The 27,667-nt window shown below is 39.9% G+C and overlaps 5 protein-coding genes across 12 annotated transcripts; 3 read left to right on the top strand and 2 right to left on the bottom strand.

Moving 5' to 3' along the window:
• The first annotated feature begins 1,508 nt into the window (after positions 1–1,508).
• wupA (wings up A) lies at positions 1,509–13,495 on the top strand. Of its 7 annotated transcripts, none has more exons than XM_017155695.3 (9): positions 1,509–1,661; positions 3,839–3,874; positions 4,887–5,015; positions 5,385–5,508; positions 8,183–8,283; positions 12,068–12,111; positions 12,181–12,322; positions 12,444–12,486; positions 13,001–13,495. In XM_017155695.3, coding segments are annotated over exons 2-9 (600 nt in total). In that variant the 5' UTR covers positions 1,509–1,661; positions 3,839–3,859; the 3' UTR covers positions 13,003–13,495. The 7 variants fall into 7 exon arrangements, with proteins under 7 accessions (XP_017011184.1, XP_044252112.1, XP_017011182.1 ...); XM_044396177.2 differs by lacking the exon at positions 8,183–8,283 and adding an exon at positions 9,308–9,408 and having other exon boundaries at positions 1,510–1,661; XM_017155693.3 differs by lacking the exon at positions 8,183–8,283 and adding an exon at positions 6,058–6,158 and having other exon boundaries at positions 1,512–1,661.
• A 3,207-nt stretch (positions 13,496–16,702) lies between these two features.
• Positions 16,703–18,043, top strand: LOC108066877 (chromo domain-containing protein rhino-like). The gene has a single exon (XM_017155597.2). It carries the CDS (start codon positions 16,703–16,705, stop codon positions 18,041–18,043), a length of 1,341 nt encoding a protein of 446 aa, XP_017011086.2.
• A 412-nt stretch (positions 18,044–18,455) lies between these two features.
• LOC108066918 (uncharacterized) lies at positions 18,456–20,507 on the bottom strand. The gene is made up of 3 exons (XM_017155686.3): positions 20,126–20,507; positions 19,308–19,782; positions 18,456–18,869 (listed from the first exon to the last, which is right to left on the bottom strand). Exons 1-3 carry the CDS (start codon positions 20,488–20,490, stop codon positions 18,456–18,458), a joined length of 1,254 nt encoding a protein of 417 aa, XP_017011175.2. The 5' UTR covers positions 20,491–20,507.
• An 820-nt stretch (positions 20,508–21,327) lies between these two features.
• On the bottom strand, positions 21,328–22,747 carry Taf8 (TBP-associated factor 8). The gene is made up of 4 exons (XM_017155618.3): positions 22,491–22,747; positions 21,997–22,431; positions 21,810–21,938; positions 21,328–21,746 (listed from the first exon to the last, which is right to left on the bottom strand). The coding sequence occupies exons 1-4, from the start codon at positions 22,636–22,638 to the stop codon at positions 21,469–21,471; spliced, it is 990 nt and encodes a 329-aa protein (XP_017011107.1). The 5' UTR covers positions 22,639–22,747; the 3' UTR covers positions 21,328–21,468.
• Positions 22,748–23,263: 516 nt separating this feature from the next.
• On the top strand, positions 23,264–27,530 carry Mvb12 (multivesicular body subunit 12-like Mvb12). 2 transcript variants are annotated; one of them, XM_070218508.1, is made up of 6 exons: positions 23,264–23,487; positions 25,482–25,701; positions 25,765–25,920; positions 25,984–26,317; positions 26,902–27,135; positions 27,212–27,530. In XM_070218508.1, exons 2-6 carry the CDS (start codon positions 25,493–25,495, stop codon positions 27,329–27,331), a joined length of 1,053 nt encoding a protein of 350 aa, XP_070074609.1. In that variant the 5' UTR covers positions 23,264–23,487; positions 25,482–25,492; the 3' UTR covers positions 27,332–27,530. The 2 variants fall into 2 exon arrangements, with proteins under 2 accessions (XP_070074609.1, XP_017011206.2); XM_017155717.3 differs by having other exon boundaries at positions 23,265–23,473.
• Positions 27,531–27,667: the final 137 nt, after the last annotated feature.

Genomic DNA, 27,667 nt, shown 5'->3' with positions numbered 1-27,667 from the left:
GCAATCAATGTGTTACTGTCCACATACAAAAAAAATCAAAAAAGGGGGTGGCCGGGTTGATATGGAACGTCCCATATATAGACACGGCTTCGTGATCGAAACGTTTTATTCGTTTCGTTTCGTTCTCGGCGAAATTCGAAAATTACTTTCAACAAACGTTGCAAGGCGTTTGGCCTACGCGGCGTATGCGTGATTTTCAGTTTGCAGCGTCATTCGCAGAGTTTACCATCTATATAAATTTATATATATATATATTATAGGTAAAGAGTGAGCGAAAATATATGTATATTTGGCCATATTTTGTACATACATTATATTTAGATTGGCGATGCCAAAGTAATTCAGCTAAAACATTGATATTAACAAGACGGATATAGGCTATATGTACGGCCATATGTGTGGAAATTCACTATCCGAAAGTTTATAGTTATGTCAGCGGACAACATCCAAGATAAATAGCCGAACAACACGAAGGAGATCGTTAAAAGAGTTTTTCTAGATCAAGTCCAAAGGGGCCGGGTCTCAAGAAAACCTTTAAATTAACATTAATGGAATATTTTCACTGAATATTTACTACAATCTATACTATATGATGATTATATCCTTAACTTCTTTTAAATAGTCTTTTATTTTATCAATGGGATTTAAGGAATTTACTTTTATTATTTACTAAAATTGGACATACCCATTAAGCTATTAAAAATTGAATACAATTTATAGGGAATTCCCCTTATAATCTTTTGATATTTACTTATGTCTTTAAATGTATATGCTTATAGATATTCATTTATTTATCAGGATAAATGTTTAATGCAGAATGGAAACCTAATTTTAATAAATATTTTATAAATTTCTATTTCTATATGACCGTTGTTCTACAAAGATTAATTCACAAATTTGTTTATTGGATTTTCCCCCAGAATTATTCAGGGCTGCAGGCAGTCGCCGTCCCTGGTTTCCTTGTAGACCGACTGCACTGCCATCGCATCGAGTAGCCTCCCAACTGGAGCAAAACTTATTTTTATCCCATTGCATTGAATTCCAAGCGGCTCCGTTTACACCAGAACACACAGACTGCAGATACGATACGGTTTTTTCCGAGTTTTTATTTTATTTTTTTCAAGCATAGAACACAGATGCGGATACAGAGTAGAGAGTAGCGAGTAGAGAGATTCTCCAACCGGTATTTTTGGGGGTTACGAGGGTTGCAGTTCGGAATTAGGAATTAAGATCGGGGGATACGAACGGCAGGCAGACCGACGAACACTTTTTGTCGGTATCCATTTCGATTTTGGGCTCTGCTCGGTCAGTTTTGGGGGGGTGCTATTTTTAGACCTCACGCCCAGATACATAACCCCCGGCCCCCCCCCACCCAACCCCACTCGCTCTCTCTCGCTCTCGCCCGTTCGCGAAGGACGGTGGGCAGGTGGGCGGCCAGCTTCGGCCAGCGATACGATAGCCGAACGACAGCCGAACGATGGCCGAACGATCCATCCACGATCCACGATCCGTATCTGTATCCGTTGGAAGGCTGGCCGCTAGAATATAGTCTGCCGTGGATCGTCGGACCGTTCAGTCTTTTTGTGTCGTTCAGTATCATCCGATTCGTGTGATCGACAGCACAGCCGAATTTTTTTTCTTTTTTTTCTAATTCCTTGAAGGTGAGTGCTTTGAAGCAACACGGAGCAACATCCAAAGAAAAAAAAAGCATCATCGACAACAAATAAATCCAAATAACAATGCAAGAACCGAGCCGAAAAGGAAAAATAGAAAATGGAAAACAGAAAACTGCAAAATGCAAACTGCAAATGCAATGAAAAACAAACATGTGCAATCCTCAATCCTTTCTCTATATGGTATACATATATCATATATCTGGACCTGACCAAAAATCGTGTGCGGATTTTAAACCTTTTTTTTTCTTCTTGTACCAACTATTTTTTTGCTATTTTTTTCAAGTGAATACCAGTTTACAAGTGCTAACAAAAAAAAAAAAAGAAATGAAAAAGAAATGCAACGAAACTCTTCAACATTATTTTGACTTGATTTTTTTTAAATACATTTTTTTTCTTTCATTGGCTTGCCAATTGCGTAAGAAGCAGTTGCAGTGTGTGTGTGTGTGTGTGTATGTGCGTGTGTGCGTGTGTGTGCGTGCTGAAAGCTAAAAATGTATCCAACAGATACAAGATACATTTCAAAAAAGCTGAAAATGCTCAGAAAGTGCCTGAAAATAGAACAAAGCGAGAATAAGAAATCCCGAGAGAGAAAAAATCCATACACACACACACATAAACACACACATACAAATGACACACACACAGAGAGAAACAAACGCACATATTGACTATATAAAAATATCTGGATAAATACTCTCCGCACTTTTGGATCTAATATTCGATTTGAATTTCGTTGCTCCAATTTGATTTTTTTTTTCTGTTTTTCGCCGTATGAGCATATGTATAAACAAATTCAGCGGCGAATCATAAATAGCTGCCATATTTCTCGCATCCGAAATTCGTGTATCTATCAACAGGTTTATTTTTAAATCGGTTAAAGATACTAGATACAATAGAAGCCATCCCATTCGCTCTCACTCTGAGATCTCGATGGGATGGATCTATGCTAAATGGAGACTATGCTTCACGTTTCTTCCCCCACTTCTCTCAGTGTACTCAGCCGAAGGTCGCCATTGTCAGAACACGAACATTTTCACGCCTTACCTTCGCAAAGGTGCGCAAAGATAAATCGAATTCTTAGTCTCTGGGGCTAAATATACGCCTAGCCCCCTAGCTTTTCGTTCTATTGGGCCATATGGTATTGTCGATGGGGAAAACAATATACGGGCTAATACTTCTGCATTCTTTCGTAACAATAAAAGTCTCAGTCTAATCAGAAATATTATTAAGGAGCACTTAATAATCCATTTCTATCATTGTATTCCAATTTTATGGTTAGAATATTACTATTACCCTTAGTCTTCAAATTATTATACTATCTATTTAATAGTATTTTACTTAATTCAAATGGATATTCACAGGTTATTAGATCTTGCTTCTCTAACCATTTATATAGAAAACCAGATGTTATGAGGATTACTAAGCCATGAAAAGCAGAAAATAATATATTAATATTTAAAGATGCTAGCTCATTCTATAATCTCTAAAAGAAGCCATAAAAAAAGTAGAAATAGGTTCATTCATCCCATCAAAATATTCAAAATGCATCAGTTACTAATAATTCAATGTTAGAGGTTTTTTGATTGTTAGTAACTTTCCATTAACAAGATCAGCTGGCTGAGATCGATCCGATGAGAGGTTCTACCCACCACTCTTGACTCGATTCTTTGGCACTCACTTGAAATCGGATATCGGATATCGAAGAGAGAAAATGAAAGGCAGAAAAACAGAAAAACCAAGAAATACTGTCGTCCTTTTCTAACCGACAGACGCCCACGCCAAAGTAAATGTGCCAAAGAAAGAAAAGCTAGCGGAGAGAGAGAGAAAGAGCGGGAAAATGAGTGTTTTGCTGGGGTTGCCCCCCATATACGGCATGGGCCAATGCTGCGTATACGTAATATGCGGCATATCATTGCGCATACGCACTGTGGCCGTAGATCGTAGGCGTGTGCGAATGAGAGGGGGAGAGAGAGAGAGCGCAACTAATTTATGGAACACTTATATATATATAAATACATATACATATATTGCCGTGTATATATAGGGCAATCGGAATGATGTCATCGAACATTTCCATTCAAACTCACCACTCACCACCCACCATTCACCTCCAGTTCCAGTTCCTTGAGTTCACCTCTCGCTGTCTTTTCCTTTCCTTTCAGTAACCAAAAACACAAATCAAAATGGCTGATGATGAGGTGAGGTGAGTATCGCTAACCGCCACTTAACCCTTACTCTTGGATTAACCTTTGGTCCTCCTCCGCAGTTATTTATTTTCGGGCTTTTGATCGATCTGTTTGCACTGTTTACTGGAAATGGAAGTGATTTGGACGGTACTGCCCTATGCGAGGATCTAGTTGAAGGTAAGCCGAGTGTTCTTTGCAGATCCCGAAGCTTCTATTGCCCTCTTTCGCCCAAAACGCCTAAATACCAAACGCCAAATTGCCTTTCTCTTGCTTTCACAGGATCGCTGCGCTTTGCTACCCCCGAAATCCCAGCCATTTCCACCTTTTTCGCTCAAGGACCACAGATAATAATGATAACTGTCTCATGTCTGTTATCGTTAGTGTGTGTCTATGTCTCTGTGCTTTTCGCTGTCCCTAAAATGTTATTTTATTTCGTTTGTGCCTGGAGAAATGAGCAAGCTATAGAATAAATCAAGGAAATAATTAAAAGGAAATAAATAAAAAATAATTTATTTATTTATTTATTTTTTTTTTTTTTAATTTTTTTTTTATTTACTGGCCATTCTCTCCAGGTCAACGCCTCTGTTTATAAACCTTAATTAATTGTAAATTGACTTTTATTTATTTTTTTTGTTAATTTCAGAAAAAGGCAGCTCCTGCGGCCGCGGCACCTGCAGCGGCACCGGCAGCGGCGGCCAAACCGGCAGCAGCAGCGGCCCCGGCGGCCAATGGCAAAGCTCCGGCGGCCAATGGCAAGGCACCGGCTGCCGCCGCCGCCGCCGCTCCACCCGGTCCGCCCAAGGACCCCAACGACCCCAAAGTGAAGGCCGAGGAGGTACACTTGTGTACGTGTGTGCCCGTTTAACTAGCCACGTCAGCGTTACCGTCAACGTCAAAGTCCAAGTCCACGTCCAAGTTCCGTGCTGTGTTCGAATCGATATAAATCGATATTGTGTTATGTCACGATCTTTTTTGGATGTCGCTTAACAATGCTGATCCGCGAATTGTTCTCATTGATTTACAGGCTAAGAAGGCTAAACAGGCTGAGATCGAGCGCAAGCGTGCTGAGGTGCGCAAGCGCATGGAGGAAGCCTCCAAGGCCAAGAAGGCCAAGAAGGGTTTCATGACCCCAGAGAGGAAGAAGAAACTCAGGGTGAGTAGCGGGAGAAATCTGGAGAAAATTAGAAACGAAAAAAAAAACAAGAAATTCTCTTGAAATCAAGAAAAAGGGATCTTGAAATCAAGAAGAAAGTACCCTTGAATTGGTTTTACAAGACGAATACCAATACCTTTAAGGCACTCTCACTTATTCGAGAAGAAATGCTCTTGAAATCAAGAAGAAAGTACTCTCTAATTTTCTTTTCAAGATAAATCGATCCTAAAAGTAGAGAAACCGAAAGCACTCTCACTAATTTAAGAAGAAATGCTCTTGAAATCAAGAAGAAAGTACTCTTTAATTTTCTTTTCAAGATGAATCGATCTTTATGGATCAATACTTATATACCTCCTTCTCCCTCCACAGTTGCTGCTGCGTAAGAAAGCCGCTGAGGAGCTGAAGAAAGAACAGGAACGCAAAGCGGCTGAACGTAGACGCATCATTGAAGAACGTTGCGGCAGTCCCAGGAATCTCAGCGATGCCAGCGAAGGTGAGTAGCCTCGGTCCTCGAATCGAGTGGTCAGGATAACCGAACCGGGTCCGGGTGCGAAGATCCAGGTCCTCGCACCTGGGCAGCCGGAAGCATAAAAGAAGAATAAACGTATAAACGAGATAAATGAAATCAATCAGTAAAAACCAGATGGTCGGATCATGTCCGTCTATCGATAAGCATAAACTGAAATCGATAACTAAAAGTTGAACAAGTGTCATCTATCGCATATACATACACGCACACTATGCATAAACACCACACCAACACCAACACCCACACACACTCAAAGGATTACCACCGACCTCACATATCGGATCTCGACGTCGCTAAGAGGAATCATTGTCTTTTATAACTGAACTGAACCACTGTGTGCAACATGTATCTAAATGTGTCTCTATCTCTATCTCTCTTTTGCCGTTACCACCCATGTCCGTTATAAATCCAATCGATCCACACACACACCCCACCACTCCACAACTCCAACACAACCAACACCCCATACCAACTCCAAAACCGAAACCGAAAAAAAACCCCCATTGTGAACAGACACACTCAAATCTCTGATCAAGCAACACTATGACAGGATTAATAAATTGGAGGACCAGAAATATGATCTTGAGTATGTTGTTAAACGCAAGGATGTTGAGGTACACGAACTTTTTCACCACCAACTATTTTTTATACGCCACCTAAATACGCCTAAGTCTATCCTCGATCAAAATCAAAAGTTAACGCTTAACAACTACAACTTAAAAAAAAAAACAACACCTTCTGTCAGCTGTCTCTCTCTATATATCTATCTCACTTTTTCAATCTATAATCTGTTTACTGTATAATACACTCTTATCAATGTTCGTGAAAAGTGTTATCTTATGCCCAGGCACTAAAAACTGTACAGAAAACTCAATAACTCACCCGATTAATGCAGGTCTCTTTCTATATGAGGATGTGTTCTGTTTGATGATGCAGGTATACTTCAATAGGTTTCATTTATCGTGTAGATTAGTTTCACAACCAAAACAAAGACACACTCACCCACAAAACCCAAAAAAAAAAAATACACCCAAAAAACACTCACACCAAAACACACCTATCCAGATACAGATCGAACCGTTTTGATAACCACACTTCGTTCCGCAGATACTATTCAGGGTGTTTGTAAGGACTACCACAGTAAGATACTGAAACTGGAGTCCGAAAAGTACGATCTCGAGCACGAGGTAGCCAGAAAGGATTATGAGGCAAGCAGCTCCGGTTTCCAATAGTTTCCAATCGCTCGCAGATCGTAGAACTTGTCGATAACTATTATATAGACTTATTACTTCACTAGCCGAATTATCAGCACAAAAACACAGCCCAAAGATATATGCAAATATTTCGGAGCTATATGTATACACTATAGTGTGTGTGTGTGTGTCCGGCGGACAAAGCAAAAAAAAAAAAAAAGAAAAAAAACTAAGCACTTTGTAGAAATCGTAGTTAACATCTTATTTGTCTTTTTTTTGGGAGAGAGCTGTGCAAACGAGGCCCCCACCAAAATATCGAGGTGTTTTGGGCACCCGAAAATCGTATATACCATATAGAAAGTAGAGTCCTAGTCAATGCAGCTAACCCGTAACATAAGAGAGCTTCCAGATCGGACCCAAAATAACAAAAGGGAGGATCGAAACTAACCACGCAGCCTTCTCGTACTGACAACCCAAGCCGAGTGCAACAAATGCTGACAATACCTATTTTTGATGTCACCATATTTGTGCGCTTTTGCTTTTTGCGGCTTTAGCTATAAGCTTTTTGTGGCTACACGATTTTTTGGCTTTTTTATCGTAGCAAGAAACGAAACACGTGCACCTTTTTTAGTATTTTTGATATACAAAGCTTCTACTAACCAAAAAACGAATCGAAAGAATATTTTAAGAAGAAGAAACAATTATGAAACGGTTATGGTTATGGGTAGGGAAGTGCAGCTTACTGCTAGTGTGACCAGAGGCTAGGCCAAACCACGAACAGTCATCCCAGAAGTACAGTCACGCACAAGGCACAAAGCACAAAGCACTAAGCAAACAACAGAAGACACTCGACACCGACACACTCTTACAGACCCTTCATGTTGCACCAAGAAACGAATACACAACACTGCCTTACATTTAGAACATTTTGTAGGTGATAAAGATCGAGTTCAATCTATAACTTTATATTAATCAAATCTTAATCTAATCCTTCTTTTTCTCGAAAACGCGCCAACCAATCAATCGAACAATCAAACAAACCAAAAACGAACAACCAAACTCAAACTCAAATCGAAACAAACAATGCGTCGTTGTCGTCGTCTCTGTCTCTCACTCTTTCAATCTATCTCTTTCTGTCTATATCTATATCTTTAACTATATCTCTAACTATATCTGTCACTGTCTCTCTACTTCCATGTCAATCCTTTTCTCTTCCCCACTATCTCACTCTATCTCTCTCTCTCAATCTTTCAATCTATATCTCTATCTCTATTCTCTGATCCGTTACCCAAACGCACACATACAAACAAACAAACACCAAACACAACGACACACTCGCAAAACACCAAAAACAAAACGAACTCTTGTTACGTCTTCTCAAAAACGTCAAACGTTTACCGTTTCGTAACCGCTACTGTTACCGCTACCGTTACCGTTTACCGCAGCCGAACTGCAAACAATATGCAAACAATATTGGCAACGCGTTTACGATTTGGAGGGCGATAAGTTTGATTTAGAACACGTGCAGAAAGTCAAGGCCCAAGAGGTAAATTCCCCAAAGATTTACAAAGTTTTGCCATGCACCCAAAAAAAAAAAACAAAAAAAAAAAGAATACAAAAAAAAAAGAAACCAAAATCGAATGTTTTTTTCTTATTTTCTTATCAAGCCAAAAAAAAAATTATAAGATATTTACATATATATAAATCAATTATTAATCATAACTCTACTTTACAATTATGCCCTTGATTTAATTACTTGATTTCATTTCTAAATATTTCCTAATCATATTTTTAGTTCTTTACTGCGATACTTCTGTTCGTTTACCTAATTTTGATATTGTTTTAACTGCGCTAAACTACAGAACAAAAACAAAATCAGAGAGATCTTCTCGCATCGGCGCGTGCTTCAAACAGTCCGGACTTGGGGGCAAATAGTTCCGACCGATCTGACCGATCCGACCGTGTATATAGTCTATCCGCCCGGAACCGGAATCGGAATCGAAACCGGGAACTGTCTGCCCCCGACGTAACCGTAACCCCCAAGCCAGGTCTTCGGTCCGCCGGAGTGGAAGCTTGTAGGAGAATCAATGAGGAACTACTTTCATTAATTGTCGAAACCCGAATAATAAGTCTCAGCTAAACGAGAAGCCCATGGAAATCACGCGAACCCAATAAGCCAATAACGTAAACCGTAACGATCGCTTTCGTTCCGTTCCGATCTGATTTGTTCAGTTTCCGTATCCGTTTCCATTCCATTACTTTCCGTTCTTGTTACATTCCGAAACAGAAACAGTTAAAAAGAAACCAATCGAATCGAATAATGAAAACTCATCGAACACATAACATCTAATGAAGCTGCGAAACAACAAACGATATGATATCGATAACCATTATTGCGATAAACCAAAAGAAAACTGTATAAACAATAAATCCAATCATAACTATATTTAGTCATACCTAGATTTAGAACTTTACCAAATACCAATCGTGGTAATCGAACGTAACGTCGATTAAGAGTTTAAGCCAAACCAATCAAAATCCAATCCCGAAAAATACAAATATTTTTGCAGGCGAATTGCAAGAGATTTGCGAAGAGTATTACGAGCGTATGTATATTTGTGAAGGCCAGAAATGGGATCTGGAATACGAAGTCAGGAAAAAAGACTGGGAGGTACTGCAACAATTTCAATTTCAATTTAAAATTTCAAATCGTTCTCAATCAATCAATAAATGTCAAAACTCTGAATACAAAAGAACAACCAACCAAACAAAACAAAAAAATATATATATTAATAAAACCAACTCACCCAGACAGAATGCAACAAAATTGTATCAAAACTAAAATCTGAATTGATTCTCTAAAGTATTCATTTGAGTTCTAGTATCATGTTCGTTTCCGTTCCGTTCCGTTCAGTTAAGTTGTTTCTTTCTTAATTGTTGAATGCGCATCTCAAAAAACAATATGTCTCTTAGTTTGTATCTGTTTTACTTGACTGTTTCACAAAACAACAACCAACCAACAACAACAACTCGTGCCTCCCCCCAGCCCGTGTATATATACAAAAGCATATACAATGTGGGTGTGGATGGGGCGCACTATCAGTCGTGACTATTTATTCGTACTACTCCCTGTTTGATTTCAATTTCGATTTCGAGTTCCTATTGCCGTTGTTACTTACGTTTAACTCCGAAACTCAAGACGGAAACACGTATGCGGTGAGAACGCGAGGATTGCCAATCAGACCAAGCCAGACCAGTCAATCGTAATCGAATCCATCGAGAAATCGATTCAGCCAGCTTTCGTGCCCAGTGAGGTTATGTCCGAACGTATTATAGTGAGGTTAAGTCCGCTCTACCAAGAACACGAACAAACATGTCACATGGCACCTCCTCACATCCTTTTTGCAATTACAATTACAAGTTAACTGGCAATCCAAGTACGCTCATCAGTCCACACACAGTCTACACCCCAGACAACAACAAGAACAACAAATAAAACGAAAAATCTTAAATCAAACAACAAGAAGAAACAAGCAACAGCAATGTAGTATTAGTAAATTGCACAACAATTACAACAACAGCAAGATATGTAACTAGTTCGTTGCACCATTTGTGAACTTTGTTTTGTGTGTGTGTTATTTCTCTTTTTTTCTTTCTTAACTGTAACCAAAAAATTTGTTTGTGCCGCTGTCGACGCGTTACCGCCATTACACTCAACTGCAGACCGGTCCACAAACACAATAGCAATTTACAAAATTTAAAACAAAACCACAAAAGTATACAAGCACACTAGCACAAAAGCACACGATCACTATTTAAAAAAGCAAAAAAAAAATAAAGGAAAAGTACAGTCACGCTCACACGAAACGCAACGCAACGCACGCAAGCACGCAACATTTTGCATGCAGCAGCACACGAAAAAAAAAAAATAAATCAGAACCAAATCAAAAAAACACCGAAACGACCGATAAGCAGCAGCCAAGAACCTATCCCGATCAGCCACGCCCTCTACTGTCCACCGCCCACCAAGCCACCGCACTTCATTGTAAATAATGTTTGTGTAAATTGTTCCCATTGCCGCTCACACTCTGTCTCTCTCTCTCTTTCTATCTCTTTCTGTCTCTCTCTCTCTCTGTCACTCTTACTCTCTTTCTGTGTTTCTATAACTCTCCTGTCCGCGAAAAGCCGAAAAAAGAAAAGAAATAAAAAGCAAAGCTGAGTTCCAAGTTGAAAAGCATAAAAGCCAAGCGTCGATTACTTCTCGATTGAATCACTTAATGCTAGTACACTAAACGTGATATACCGATACCGATTACCGTTTACCGTTACACGAACCCGCCAAAATGCCAATCGAAACTGCGTGCGCAGCCGAACAAACAAATCGAAAGAAAGAGAAACATGAAAGCAAAGCAGAAAATGCAACACAAAACAAAAAAAAACGAAGGGAGCAGAAGCAGAGGAGCTAGCGTTCCGATAAAGATAACGATAACGATATATACGAATACCGTTAAGCAGTACCTCAGCCCAGTCGCCCAATTGGGTTTAAATTTTTAGTTTCAATCTCAGTTTCAGTTTCAGTTCCATTTCCATTGCAGTTTCAGTTAGGCCAACGTCGCTCGTTCCGTCTCACTCACTCCGGCTCAGACTATCTCTATCTCTCTCTCTCACTTGATCACTCTGACTATCTGTCTCTGTCTAGTGTATATATGTATAAACGAACAATACTCTCTATAAAACTACAAATAAAGCATTAAAGCAAAAGCAATCGACATTTGGATGTTATGCTGTTCAATCAACAAGAGGCGCGAGCTGAATTAAAAAAAAAAAACAAAAAATGCAAAGAAAAGCGCCAAACTAGTGATCCACAACCAACCAATCGAACCGAACCGAACCGCAACCACCACCATATCCTCGTCTCGCTCCCACTAGGCAGTTTAGAACGCAGAGAACTTGGCTCGTATGGCTCGCCCGCTCGCTCGCTTACTCGCTCTCTCGCACTCACTCACCCACGCACGCCAGCACGCCCTAGTATTAGCACCTAGTACTTTAGCATTACGACTTAGTGGTAGTGCCAATGGTAGAGTATGCTCTATATGTCTGCAACCCACGTTTCCTGTTTCCTTTGCATGCTAAACAAAAAAAAAAAGAAACCCGCCTATCGAAAAGAAAGAACTTCTTCTTGCAGCATTTTGATTTTGATAGTTGCCCGCCCGTAGCTGTAGCTTTATGTGTCGATAGACCGATTGACAATTGTCGATGAACTCGTACTAATCGCGTAACCTCTCTCTTCCCAACTCTCTCTTAACATCCGATGTGGTACACCCGTACAGATCAACGATCTCAATGCCCAAGTTAACGATCTTCGCGGCAAGTTGTAAGTATTAATCGAGATAATCGATCGGAAGCCGATAATTGATCGATTATTTTACCTTTTCCCCTATAGCGTCAAGCCAGCCCTGAAGAAGGTCTCCAAATACGAAAACAAATTCGCCAAGCTGCAGAAGAAGGCCGCTGAGTTCAACTTCCGCAACCAGCTCAAGGTGGTGAAGAAGAAGGAGTTCACGCTGGAGGAGGAGGAGAAGGAGGTAAGAGGGGGTCTACCGCATATAGGGGGTATATTTCTAATTTATATAGCCTTAACTCGATGATCAAAACCAAATACACCGATCTTGATCTTTAAATCTCTATCTCTTCTGTGACATTTAGAAAAAGATAAAAGATGCCGCTGTGCTAAAGCAAGCCAAAAAGTGTAAGAACCTGAGTGTGTGCGTGTGACGTGACCCAGATCCTTCTGTTTGCCTTGAGCACCTGAGTGCACCCGCTCTATATCTTTCTCTCTATATCTTTTGTCGCACACTGATCTGTTCTATTTTTATATTCTGTCCTTGTCTTTCAACGATCGTAGCTGTCTTTAGTCAGTAGTTGTAGTCAAACACTTTCTCTCGATCGACGATGTGAATTTGATATAGCTATTTACAAAATTTAAATCGAAAGTATCAATTTAATGTTATCGAAAATATCAATTTATCGTCATCGAAAGTATCAAATTGACCATCACACCATATCGATGTTTTTCGTAGCACACGTCACCTTGTAAAATGTAGATCACCATGTAGTTTTTAGTGTCGGCACTGAGCATCCAGATGTTGTATGTGACCATTCGTTGTTATGCCTATTATCTTACTAATGCCATTCCATTCTCTCCTTTATTCCGTCATGATCCGTATCCGTACCCGTATCGATTACCAAATACCGATGAGCAGAAGAAACCCGACTGGTCCAAGGGCAAGCCCGGAGATGCCAAGGTGAAGGAGGAGGTTGAGGCCGAAGCTTAAGTGTCCACACGTCCACTAGTGTCCACTGACCCGTGACTCCCGCCCTAAACAATAATTGAAATTATTTACAACAATTATCTGAAGCAATACAATTTATATAAATCTATTAATATATATATATATCCACAAATATATATGCATGTATATATCTCGCCATATATATGTGTTCACAATGGATTTGATCAGAAATGAAGTCAATAAACAACAACAGCAACAACTAAAACAACTCAAAATCAAAATCAAACTCAGACTCAAACTCAAACTCAAGAACAAAAACAACTGCTACAAATAATTCAGATCAACGATTCAAAACAACAGCCAAACATCTGAACACCTTGATGAATTATTGATTATATTTCATTATTTACAAATTATATTTTTTAATGTAAATTAAATTAAATTACAAAAAAAAAAGAAACAACAGACAGAGTCTCGCACATTATTTCTATCTCTCTATATTTTTACTATCTTTCGGCACCCGAGATCAAAATTTGCACACAAACATACACACGGGATTACAAAGGGGATTATACTTTATGGTAGATATGGGATAGAATTCTGAATTTAGAGCAGGAATAAAGGGAACTAAATCTGAATTTGCTTCTGTACAACTTTTGCATAAACCCACAAGGCCAGCAGACATTTTTCTATAATTCAAAATTAGCATATTACTGTGTGACAATGTTATTAATTTCACATCATTGCATTTATAAAAGTTGACAGCAGCTTCCGTTCGACTGAATACGATTCTAATTACGCAAACCACAATCCATGTGTTAAGTAAATCCAACAAAGCAACAAAGACATAGAGTCGACAATCGAGTACCCTGTTTGCCAAATGTGTTGCCTACTTAAGAGCGTCTTTACAAAATTTCAGGATCCAAAAATAATACCTGTTCGAGACATTTATTTTTAAGTTATGACGCGAGAACGATAACTGTATAAAATTAGAAAAAAATTGGAAAAGAGGAAAACTAGAAATCCCGGTCGTGTTAAAGGAATAAGGGTTTTGAGCAAAAATACCCTTATTTTTTAGGGTTTTTCAATCGTAACTTGACCAAATCAAGGCCCATAGCTAAAAGATCGACAGTTTTGAACAGCTTACGACCTATACTAACGAATCCCATCACTTTCAGGGAAATTTATTTTTTGATAAATTTTCGCATTTTTGATAAGGGGTAACATCACAATTTTTTGTAAAAAACGCCAAAATTTGAAAATTTCTAGGTTTGAATGCCAATCGATTGGGAGTTTAATTACGAACTCATCGAGGTACGACACTCCATATTTGGATCATTATTTCAATTTTAACGGCCAAAAAACTGATATTTTAGGGTGGAAAATATGGATTTCAATTTTCGACGAAAATAATCATTTTTTTTAATGGTTTTTTAGTCGTAGCTTGGACAATTTAAGTCCTACAGCTAAAATACCGACTGTTTTGAACAGCTTACGACCTATACTAACGAATCTTATCACTTTCAGGGAAATTTATTTTTTGATAAATTTTCGCATTTTTTTCACAATTTTTTGTGAAAAACGACAAAATTTAAAAATTTCTACACACAAAAAAAAAACTAAAATCAACTGTAATAATTGTCAAACAGGCCCCAACCAGCAAAATTGTCAATTCTACTAAGTAAATAGTCATTTCACAACAACAAAATACACACAATTAGCAAAGACACAAACCCAAAGCAAAAACAAAATACACGTAACTATTTTAATAGTTACGTAACTATCTTTGTTGGTCAATTTTACCAAGCAAATTTTTTTGTGTGTAGGTTTGAATGCCAATCGATTAGGAATCAAATAACGAGTACAACGAGGTACGACATTCCATATTTAGACCCAATTTGGCACCATTTTGACTAAAAAACTGCCTTATTTAGTCCAAAATCGTGGGCGCCACATACTTTTGCAATTTGTGAGCGAAAAACAGGGGTTCGTCATGAATATATGTACTTCAGAGGATCGACAATCTTTAGTCCAAGCTCTAATGCTCGTATACCCAATAAATAACCGAATTCCCAGGGTAAAATGCCACTGCATTAACGTACTTTGGGACATGTCAAATACTGCGCGCTATCTGCCCTTAATCAAATCATAAATCCGCGCTTACGGTGTAATTCAATTACAGTTCATTACAATTATTTCACAATAAATTATTACCAATGACTGAGTCCGGTTTTTCCACATGCACATGCAGCACCACGCCCACTCCACCATTTTCACAGGGCCACGATGATTGGGTGCACTTTCGAGTAATCCTGCTGGAGGCTGCGTGGGTGGTGAATACTGAATACTGAATACCCAGGGAGAATGAATGATTCGCATTTAATTTGATTTAACGAAAAATATATGAAATGCACTCGGAACCTAATTGATACTAATGCGGAAGGACAACAATTTTTTCGCAGCCCATAATTGGATGGTTTTTACTTTTGGGCAGTGAGAAACTGAAGGTTCAGTGGGATAAGGAGTATTTAATTGGATTTTACGACATGCTAATATGGTTGGACAATACCTGCGTGTTTTATAGATGAATGGTTTTGAATCCTAAAGCTGTGATGCACTTTCTCCAAGCGATCCTGGATTGCCTTCTGTGGGAATATGTCAATGGATGGCTTATCCTCCTGGCCACCGACCTCCGGCAGTTTCATCATGTCCATGTAAAGCGGCTGCCAGGTGCTCTCCGCCTCCAAGAATCCCATCTATTTCACCAGAAACTAAAGTAAACTGCGCACCAGGCGCTTTCCAACGATCTTCACCAGCGCAAACACTTTGGAATCCGGCTCTTTGGCGGTTGCGGAGGTAGAGGGGGTTGCGGAGTCACAGGGCTTTTCCGGCTATCCATTAGACATGGTTTTGTTTTCCAAATTTTACAAAAAGAAACAGAGTGGCACGAAAAAAACACGCGGAAAATGAGAAAGGAACAAAACATGGCGGCAAGCTTCGGGGCTGCCAACTCGTATCAATTAACAGCAATTAGGGTTATTCCAGTGTAAAAGAACTGTTATTTTTTGGGGTTTAACAGTTATTTCTTGACATTTTTGATAAAATTAAATAATACAAAAAAACATGCTTACCGTGTTTTATATAACTTAATAAAAATCGTTTAAAAAGCCTACAATTTTCGAGTTTTATTTTTGCGCAAGTGAATAAGTGATATTTTTCACCTTTTATTATAAAACTGAAAAAATACGAGTTCTACTTTGAGTTTTACTTTACAAATCGGAAAATAACTGTTAATTTGTGATTTTTAAATTAGAACTCATAACAGTTATGGTCTTTAATTTTATTATATCAATGTTACGTAAAAAACGTTCATTTTTGAAAAATGGTACAAATTTACCTTTTTTTGTGAGCATTAAAATCGGGCAATAGGCATTTAAAACTTCGTTTTTCCGGTGTTGAATTAAATTTAAGTTTAAGGAGTTCAATGCCCACATTAGAAACGGTGGAATCTGGCTAGCCAGCCCTGGTTCACAGTTCCCTGCACTTAAAAGCGAGTTGGCAGCCCCCATTCTGAGCTTGCCGCCATTTTCCATTTGGTTTTCCGGCGTGACATCGCTCATTTTTCCCCGTGCTTTTTGTGTGCTGCGTCTCGTTTGCTGAAAAACTAAAGTAATGTCTCAAGCACCGAGTGATCCCGACTCCGCAGGCGGAGGGGCTGAGCCCATCGAGGATCAGAGCGATGCTCAGAGTGGCGAGTACGAGGTGGAGAATTTCCTTTCCCACAACTACCTGCGCGGTCGCAAACAATTTCTGGTGAAATGGAAGGGTTATCCGGCGGATCAGGCCACCTGGGTTCCCATGGAGGATCTGAAGAACTGCCTTGCCACGCTGGCCGACTACGAAGAGGAGATCCTCGTGATGACCCTCCTGAAGGAGACCCACGAGGCGAAGTTGTTAGCGAAGAAGTTAAAGGAGCAGGAGGAGCGTTACCGCAGATCCTTGACCGTTCCCACCTATGTTATGTTCAAAGGGAGGAAGTGTACGCCAGTTTTTTTCGAGCAGGAAGACTTCCTGGGGTTCCACCCCCTACCAACTATAGATCTCACCGGCGACGATCCCAGAGATCATGAAATGGAAGGTGCCTCCATCAGCTCGGGGACCCACAGTGATGAATCTTCGCAGGAAGGATCCACCAAACAGGTTTCACCAACTGTTGCGATTGCTAGTGGTGGAAAGGACCAGGAGCAAGGGGTTCTAGATGGCCAGGAATACGGGGCAGCATCGCTTCCTTCATTGGATGCTGGAGAAACTGAGCCGGTGACCATTGCTTCACCAATGGAGATCGACGAAGAAGCCTCTGATGAGGAAACCAAACAGGTTTCACCAACTGCTGCGATTGCTAGTGGTGGAAAGAACCAGGAGCCGGAGATTCTAGATGGCCAGGAATCCGGAGCAGCATCGCTTCCTTCATTGGATGCTGAAGAAACTGAGTCGGTGACCATTGCTACACCAATGGAGCTCGACGAAGAATCCTCCTCCGACGAAGAATCCTCCTCCGACGAAGATTCCTCCTCCGACGAAGAATCCTCCTCCGACGAAGAATCCTCCTCCGACGAAAAATCCTCCTCCGACGAAGAATCCTCTGAGGAGGAAGAATCCTCTAAGGAGGAGGAGGCGGAATCCAGCTCTTTTCTAACCGTGAGCCAGATAAACACCCAGCTTAAACTGGACGAGCTGCTTGCCGACTTGGAGCGCACCATCGGTGAGAACACACTTTACCCAGAAGAAAAGAAGGGACTTGGATGGAAAATGCCGCAGATGACAAAACCCTGCGGCGTAGAACGCGGTCTGCAGTTGAAGAAGATTCACCATTGCTTCAAGGCTCGCGGGCATCTCTTCTTTTGCGTCAAATGGAAGGGATGTCCCACCATGGACTCGGTGACTCTGCCGTCCATCAAGTATTTGTACCCGATGCACATTATCCAGTTCCTTGAGACACTGAAGCGTGGCTAAAACGGCCAGCTTAGTGCCCAAAAATTCGGATACTAGTATTAAGAAATTCTAAAAGAAACTTTAAAAGAGGCAGAAAAATCAGAAAAAAACCAAAGTCATCAATATTTTTTTTTATATAACGTAATTTTTTTATAGTTGTCTATTTCATGTATTTTTCGTTTGAACAAAAATTGTATTCTTGACAACGATTTATATTACAGAAAAACCTAAATCCGCACTTTCATGTTTAAAAATAATATGTAGTGATCTTTACTCTGATAACGTAAAAACTCGAAAAGTATTAATCAAACTATATGTTTTGAAATTTTTTAAAGACACTCTTGATTTGTATTTTTACCTGTAAAGGTATAAAAAACTTGGTCGTTTATTTGAAAAAAAAAAAAAAAAAAAAATAGGCACTCGATCTATTTGTTTAGTCAAAGAGCTGCAGCTCATCCAAACGCTTGAGGGTGCATTTTAGGCTCTCCAGCGTCCGAGTGTTTCCCTCGAACATCAGCTGCACCTTCTGCCTGGCGAATGTCTCGTCGTGGAAGTTCTTCAGCGAGTTATCCTCGGAGTCCACGCCGATCATGCTCATCAGCGGAAAGAAGCCGAAGGCCACAAAGAAGCCGTAGGCCTCGCGCTTCCTGATCTCTTCCAGGACCTCCTCGTGGCTGGGCAGTGGCTTCGACCACGGCAGCTGCTTCAAAGTGTCCACCAGCACCTGGTAGTATATCTCGATTAGCTCCTGCCGCCGGTCACGCAGCACCTCCAGCTCCAAACTGGTGTTCAAAAAGTAGTTTATGTCGAAGCCCAGGCTGCCGTAGAAGCACAGCTGGAAGTCAATCTGCATGTGGTAGCTAAGATTAGCTCTTTTGATTATAATACAAAAATGTAACAAAATCAAGTGCAAATTCTTCAGAACAAGAAGACCATAGGTATTTGAGTTCTTCAACAAAATGAGAACGCGAATTCTTGAGAGTAAGAAAAACTGATATTTACCACACTGACATTTTTAAAAGGTTTCATAATATAAACTCACAGATTGATATATGAATAAAAAAAAATACAGCAAATTCTTTAGAACATTTAAAACCATAGGTACATGAATTCTTCAGCAAAATGAGAACAAGAATACCTCAAATTTACCACTCACATTTTTGAGAGCTTTCATGATATAAAGCTAAAGATTTATTCATGATTAAAACAAGAACGCGAATTCTTTAGAATATAATCTTTTTTTTTTTTGCTTGAATAATATCAAATTTATATTAAGATTACTTACGATTTTCACCTGCTGCACCTTGTAGTTCGGATCGTACTTGAAGAATATGTTGTTCACCCAAAGGTCCCCGTGATTGAGGACATTGTGCTGGCCGCGAAGCGGGTAGACCGCCTTGAGCACGCGCTCGGTGAAGTGTTCGTGGTAGCGATAGAGCTTCGTGGTTATCCCGCCGAATCCCTCGCAGTCGCCCACCAGGGCGGCCAGCTTCAGCAGCTGAGTGCCGAAGAGCAGCTTGAAGGGCTCCGACTTGATGGCGTCCATGTGGAGCAGGCCGAAGGGATACCGATCAACGATCGTCTCCGGCTCCCGTTCGCCCATCACCATGGTGCCTGCATGGTATTCGGCCAGTTTGCGCATGACCAGCGCCGAGTGCTCGAAGTCCAGGCCCAACTGGCGGCACTTCAGCTGGTAGCCCCGGGAGCACAGGTCCTCGAAGATGATCGTCTGCTCCGGCTGGGTGGTGGAGTAGTAGTGTCTAGTGGTTAGGATAGATGGGGTAATCATTACTGTGAGAATTGAATTGAATGCTACACAAAAATTCAAATGAATGATTTAAGAAATACATTTTAAAATATTTGAATTAAAGCAGAAAAAAATTTATATTTTTGAGAACATTTAAATGTAAATAACCGTTGCTTTTGTTCTCAAGAATTCGCGTTCTCATTTTGCTGAAGAATTCACGTAGCTATGGTTTTAAATGTTCTCAAGAATTTTTTAAAGAACTTCATTATTAAAATAAAGGGCTAAGATGCATAAAAAAAACTATAATTTTTAAATAAATTTAAATTAGGTTAAATAAATTTAAATTGTTAACCCACTTGGCGCCCAAAGTCCAGGCATCCATCGAACTGCTGGCCCGCCACATCAGCGCCTCCAACTTGGGCTTGATGGTCGTGTAGAAGATGGTCTCCTTGTTGTAGATGTGCAGGCGCGCCAGGATGGCCTGCTTCTCGTCCGGCATGGACTTGACGATCAGGGACGTCTCCAGGACGCAGTTCTCCGCATTGCGATACCTGATCTGCGCCCGGTAGATGTTGCTGCAGTAGTTCTCCCCGCCGCGGGTCAAGTTGGTCAGCTGGACGCCCATCACCTGCAGCTCCAGCTGCTGCAATCCGTGCTCCAGGCTGCGACGGAAGAACTGGGGGGTCAGGTAAAGTGGCGGCTCCTCCACGGCGTCCGACATCGTAGATCAATGGAATGAGTTGCAATTGTGGCATCATCTCCCACACCGACGGCTTTTTATGCGAAATCTCGGAGAGCCAACCGCCTATTTGTCTTCTAATTGATCTTAATGGACAGGGCACGAATGGACCTTCCTCAATTGCCTTAATGGAAATGCATTTACATACCGCCGGATTAGCGGTTCGGAGATTGAACAACATAACCGATTTGCAGATGTCCCAGAGCAGGTGGCTTGGAAAGTATTTTTTTTAAATTTTATATATTTTTTTACCGCGTGAAAAGTGTGTCAAAAAAATAAATATTTAAATTTTAAAGGCTATAAGTATATCTCTTAGTTTTAATAATATCTAGTTGATGTTTGCCCAATAAAAATATAGCTTTTGAATTAAATTCAAAAAACGCAGAAGGTATTTAATAAAATACATTTTGAAATATTTGAATCAAGCTAGAAAATATTATGTATGTACGTTCAATTAAAACTTTGTAAAGAACTTCATATTAAAATCAAGAGATTAAAAAACTATAATTGTTAAATTAGATATTTCCATTTTTAAAAAAAATTAAAAACCGTAAAGAATGAAACTTCAAATTTCTGCCTACAACCCTAGTCAAAAGTATTTTCTCAAATTTGAATGTTAACTGTACTCATATTTTGAACTTATAATATAAACATTTTGGCACCTATGGAAAGAGCACTTCAATTCCGTTTAAATGACAAAAAAATGTTCTTAACCCATTAAGCACCCTTTGAAAACTGAATAAAAAAAATATTAACAGCTTAACATTCCCAACACAATCCTTAAATATAGTGCATAATAGCACCTCTTACTCTGTGAAATAATTGTTATTAACGCAACATTTATTAAAAAAGATATTTAATTAATGCTATAAATATATGTACGAGCGCGCAATTGATGTAATTTATTTAAAAGAGGAGTGTTTCGATTCCCTAAACATTATTTAAAACCGCATGCTACACTTATACGCTACTTTTCGTTATCTCTAGGGTGGAGGGCGTTGGTATCGTTGGCGCCGTGCTGGCCAAACTCCGGCTGGGCATGATTCCCGGTGCACCCGCACCCGTTTTGGATCGCTTGGGCAGGGTGGCGGCTCGCAAGTAGGGATTATCTATATTGGGGTTCTCCAAAATGGCCTTGTTCGTGGTGGAATTCGGTTTGATCTCCAGCTCGGGCTTCTCCTCCTTCGACTTGTCGCCGTCCATCTCCTCGTTCTCGCTGTCGCCCTCCTCGCCGTCCTCTGAAAATATAAATAAATTGATTGTGGATTTAGGTATTTTATTATTTATACGAAAAAACTTACCTTTGCTGGGCACATCCTCTGTGCGATTGGCCACCAAATAGTGATACTCCAGCTCCTCGAAGTCAAAGACCTGGTCTGTGGGATTCAAAGCGGCTGCATATGGAGGAAAGGCCGGCTTGCAGGCAATCACTGGGTGAAATAATATAGATATTTAATAGGAAACTAAGGAGTAACAATCTCATCTTACAGGGAAACATGTTGTCCTCGGTGGGAAAGAGATTGTTCGTCTCGGTGGTCTTGCAGAGGAACTTCGTGAGCGCCTTCTCGATGTCCCGCTTCTGGCAGGCGGCCTTCTCCCTGATGGCCTCGTACTCCGTCACCGGCTGCTTGTGCGTGGGCGTCCGGATGTAGGCATGTGGATCGGGCATTGCCGGGAAGTAGCTGGGCACATAGTGCGGATGCGAGGACTTGCTGCCCGCCTGGAGCAGGCTCAGTTGTCGCTGCTGCGTCTGCTGCGGCGGCAGCGGAATGGGCACATGCGTCTCCTTGCGCATGTAGGGATCCAAACTGGAGATCGAGATGCCCATGTTGATCAGCGCCAAACTGACGTCGCCCACGGTGGGCATGGTGCGTCCGCTGAGCTCGCAGTAGTTGTGCGCCGAATTGCCAATCTCGCCGATCACTAAGGGGGATATATAATTAATTCCGGGTTATGGATTTATCCTAAAAAGATTTACTTACGCGCCTGCAGCATCTGGGTGAGCGTCTCCAGGCACTGGTTGCTCGCCTGCCCGGCGCCCTTGTCCACCAGCAGCTGGGACACCGCCTTGTTCAGCAGCCGCCGATACGCATCCACATGGGGCACCGTCACCGCCTCCACCTTCTCCATTCGGATCAGTCTTAATTTAACTTATTTGTTTACGTTGAAAAAAAATAAAGACAAAATTCAATTATTTTCGCCGCTCAGTGCTGCCAGATCAGAGATGGAATCGCCTATCACGGTTATCGATAGTCGGCAAGCGATAGTTGACGTGATTTCATTTCCATAAAAACTAGCTAGAAAACTTGATGAATTATTTTAACATCTTGTATCCTATTAAAAATTATATGCTACAAATTTTGCAATAGCTTTTAATAAAATTAAAGCTTAAAAAAGTGTTGAGAAATATTTATGTATTACTTCCGTGACTTTGAACGTACTCTAGAGTAAGCATTAATTTGTAGGATGAAAATAAATAAGATTACAAATTGATGGTCTCTGAAAATATTCCATTTTAAGACTAAATATTCGAAATAAACTTTTTTTTTAGAAATATATCTTCAAGGCAATTAAATATTAATTATGTGCAGTTCCAAGAACTGTTAATTTTTTTGGAAAGCCAAGTACTCACAATATTCCCTACTAGATTTATGCATATTTTTATTACGTCATAAAAAGAAAGCCTATCGATAGGCGGCAATCGATGTTTAGAAGAGCAGGACAATCGCCGTTGCACCATCTCAATTAAATCAGTGTATTTTTTTTTGTTGTTTGCCAAACAATAGGAGACGACGTACTCGCAGCGTTAATTGTTCTTTTAAATGAAGTTGAGAATCGCCGGCCTGCCAAGTGCGATCGCATAATCGTCGAGCATCGAGGGAAGTGAACTCGGGCCCCCGCGGAGTCATAGGTGCCCGGAATCGTAATCGGAACCCGAATCGCTCCATCGGGAATTATTAATTGTGTACGTGCGTATGTGTGAGTGGATGGGGATGCTGTGTTTGTGTTGACTAATGTTTTTCCTTGTGGCGGAGGGGCAGGGGGAAAGGAGGGGGAGAAATCTCTATATTTCTTGGCAATTTACACTTATAATTGGAATCGTGTGCGGTATGTTTTCGAGCGGTTTCCTATGGTGTCTATTTTTAAGCCAAAAGTGCTCCACTTTGGTTATCAGCCGGAGTTTCCCCACTTCCCCAGACATATATACACACGCACATACATACATACCTCTCGTAATCCCCCCTTTTCTTTGTCTGCGCGCCAAAGAGTTTTTCTTTCGAAACCTTAGAAAGTATGTGCACAGGAAAAAAACTAGATCTTAATTAATGATCGATCATCGATGGGATATTAGTTACGCAAGATATACTTAGCATTTATAATACCACTTTAATTAACCATATTACTATAAATATTCTTGTTATTATATCTCACAGAGAACATAATAGATCAATTATTAATGGTATCTCCCATTATAGGGAATACCATTACGTTATATAACATCACTTTGAAGCTTTTCCTTAAAATAATCTTATTTTTTAGTTTTCTAAATATTTTGATTCTACTACAATATCTCTATTCCTTAAAATAATCTTATTTTTTTAGTTCGATATATAATTATAATCTACTATAATATCTTTGAAAAAAAGCCCCATTTTTCCAGTGCTGTGGATACTGCTACTTTAGCTTTTCTTATATGGTTATTCCTTTGTCTGTTGTTTATTTTGATTTCTTGTAAACGGGGTTTTATTGCATTTTGCATTTGGTTTTTGCAGTTTCTGGATGACTCAGAGCTGCCGGCCCTCACCTTGCCGGGTTTATCTTATCAGTAATTAAATATAGAGCATATTGACAGTCCGGGGAAATTGAAAATAAAATAAAAAAAGAGAGTCATCTCCCCCAAATGGGATTTTAAAGTGCGCACTCGATGGTGTTTACTTTATTTCCTATTTTCCGCTGACCCCGCAGCTCCACCGATTTGAATATGTGAGTGGCTATATTGGCTAAAGAGAAACTCGGACCTGGCCCTGGTGGGGCGACCTACAAAAGAATGCCATGCAAAAAACCCAGCAGCAAGATCATGAATCACTTGCGTGGGGCGGGAAAAAGCACCAACAGCTCAGAGATTTAACACGGTATTAGGGCTACCATGTGTTAGATATACTATATAGTGGGTTCTTTAATTTTAAACTGTTGATTTTATTTTTGTATTTGTGCGACTAGGATTAAGATTAGTTAGCAACAGTCTTATCTTCGTTTAAGTTTTATTACATTTAAATAGGTCAAAACTAGAATTTTATATAAATACATTCTTTTTTAATTTAATAAACATCCATTTTTTTAATAAATTAAAATGAATAAAAATAATTAAATTAATAATATAATAAAATTAAATGAAATCAAATATTCCGAAAATATAATATAGTATTTATTAACATCTTAAACATTATTTACATACATACTTACCCATTTATAGCTTACTAATAATAATTTATTGATAATTTAATAAAATTAAGTTAAACTAAAAATTTCAAAAGAAGAATATAGTATTTATTAACATCTAAAATATTTTTCACACACATATTTACCCATTTATAGCTTACTAATAATAATTTATTATTCATTTAGTAAAATTAAGTTAAACCAAATATTCCAAAAAAAAGAATATAGTATTTGTTAAAATCTAAAATATTTTTAACACACATAATTACCCATTTATAGCTTACTAATAATAATTAATTAATAATTTAATAAGATTAAGTTAAACAAAATATTCCAAAAATATAATTATAAATTATTTTTCACACACATATTCACCCATTTATAGCTTACTAATGAGATAGTACACCGATAATTTCAGGTATTTTACGCATTTAACCTCACCTATCACTAGCTTTACGGGCCATAAGTCAGAGTTTTTTATCGCCAACTGATTTACTAAATAATTTATAAACTCTGTGCTTTCTTCTCTTCAGGAAACTGAGCGATGAACAAGGTGGGCAAGCACATCCAAAGCGGCATCTCGGGGGCTCCGCCGCCGCCGCTGTCCACGGCATCTCTACTTGGATCTCCGATGGAGGCGGCGGCCAATGGAGGCGCCATGGCCAGCAGCACAAATGTGTTCAATTCCATCATGAGCTTCCTGCCGGACAACCGGCCCATCACGTCGCTGCACATCGTCGAGGATTTCGAGCGGTTAGTGTGGTGGAACCTCATCCAGATTTAATTCCCTAACAAAACTGGTCATCTTTCGTTTAGTTGCCCGAAGAACTTCAGTGCCATCAACCGCACCTACGACCAGGATTCGGATGCGGACCTGTGGCGCGACTTTAGTTTGTTTGGGCGACAGAATACCAGGTATCTCTGCCTTTCCAAGTCCGAAGGATTGCCGGAATATGTGGTGGAGACCCTACAGTGAGCACAGATTATTCTCCTTGTAGCCTTTAACTAATCCTTTTTATTCTTTTTAATTTACAGAGTAATTGCTGATAAGACGGCACCGCCCAAGGAATTCTCACAGGTCTCGCGCACCGCCGACAGCGATCAGAAGGCCTGGCGCAAACGGCAGGTGATCTACAAGCTGTCCAAGCGCGGCACTGTCACCCAGGCGGTCACCGACATAATACTCTGCTCCAAGCTAAAGACAGCGCCCGATGGCTTTAAGTTGGCCGGCGATATTAACGGGGTGCTGATCTGCTACAAAACGAGCGCCATCCCGGTGCGCCTTTCGCCACCAGTTCCCGGCACCTGTGAGGTCGAACAGGCCCTCAACCGGCTCAATCTCCAGGGGCAGCGCAACTCACGCGGACCAGTAAGTGTGCAGCTGGCCTAGAAATCAGGGACCGTAAATACTGATTATCGATGTATTTTGCAAACAAAAAAATCATCCACTTTGAAAAGTTTGTTCATACAAACGAATTATACCAATCGGTTACTATTTGTATGCTCTATCTATATCCGCAATGATTTTTTACTTCTTGACTTTTATACATTTTAATCCATTTTAATAATTATTTGTTGAGTTTTTTTCAATCGCTCAAAGAATATCGATCAAAAAATAATCATAATCTTCCATATATATAAGCAATTATTTTTTAAACTTTTTTTCAAATCTAAAAATTTGGTTTTTTGTGTCAAGGTTTACAAAGATACCTCTGAGCAAGAAGATATCGTACTTATTTTTCATTATTTCATCATTATTTTTTGATCGATATTTTTTTCGTTCACAATTATAATAAATATTCTTTGAGCGATTGAAAAAAGCTCAACAAGTAATTAAAATTGAGTAAAATTTATAAAAATCAATAAATAATCAATAAATATTTATTTTTATTACGGTCCCTGCTCGAAATACCTCATTATGAAGCTAATGCCTGGTTAAATCTTACAAAACAGCTGCCACAGCCACCGACTGAACACCATGACTACGAGGAGATCCAGGCCAACTATCAAATAAACTCGCCACAGCGACCGGCGCCGCCTCGTCCAGCGGGAGCGGGAGTTCCAGTCGGAGGAGGAGGAGGACGTGGTACTTACGGCGGCACCGGAACCCTGGGCACCTACACCGAACTGGAGGGAGTGCCCTTCGTCATGGACGTTAGGCTGCAGCGCAACCAAGCTGTAACTGATGTGAGTGATGCGCCCTCTCGCTCGGATTCAATTCAATTCAATTTCTGAATATATACTATATATCTTTGCCTATTAGATACCTGTACTGCCAGAAATCTCCACGCTACTCAAGTCTTTGGACTATGATTTTCAATTGGAACGCCAGATCTTGTGCACCATGAAGTCATCGGCTTCGAAGAACCCGTTCTTCAAATAGAATTGCAAAGCTTCATTAGGAAAACGCGCGTCACAAATTGAGAGAGAAATGAGTGGATGTTGATGTGGATTTTATATACTTAGTTTAGCGTAAGCTTGATCATGATAATCCCCAGTAGCTATTCAGTTAAATGTGTGTGTAATATTCCTGTGCCTTCGATATGTATCTAATTTTCATAATACAACTCTGTTTTGTAAAACCCCTCATTGGAAAGCAAACCGAAGTAGGATTCTACTACCTATTTACATTTACATCATAGAAACTAGAAACCATTCATATACATGCATCGATTAATCCCGAATTGTGATTATTTTAGAAGCGCTAATCCAGATGGCC

Source organism: Drosophila takahashii, chromosome X (genome assembly GCF_030179915.1).
Source record: "Drosophila takahashii strain IR98-3 E-12201 chromosome X, DtakHiC1v2, whole genome shotgun sequence".
Taxonomy (NCBI): domain Eukaryota; kingdom Metazoa; phylum Arthropoda; class Insecta; order Diptera; family Drosophilidae; genus Drosophila; species Drosophila takahashii.
Note: the sequence above shows the minus strand (reverse complement) of the source record. Positions and strands in the feature narration are given on the sequence as shown.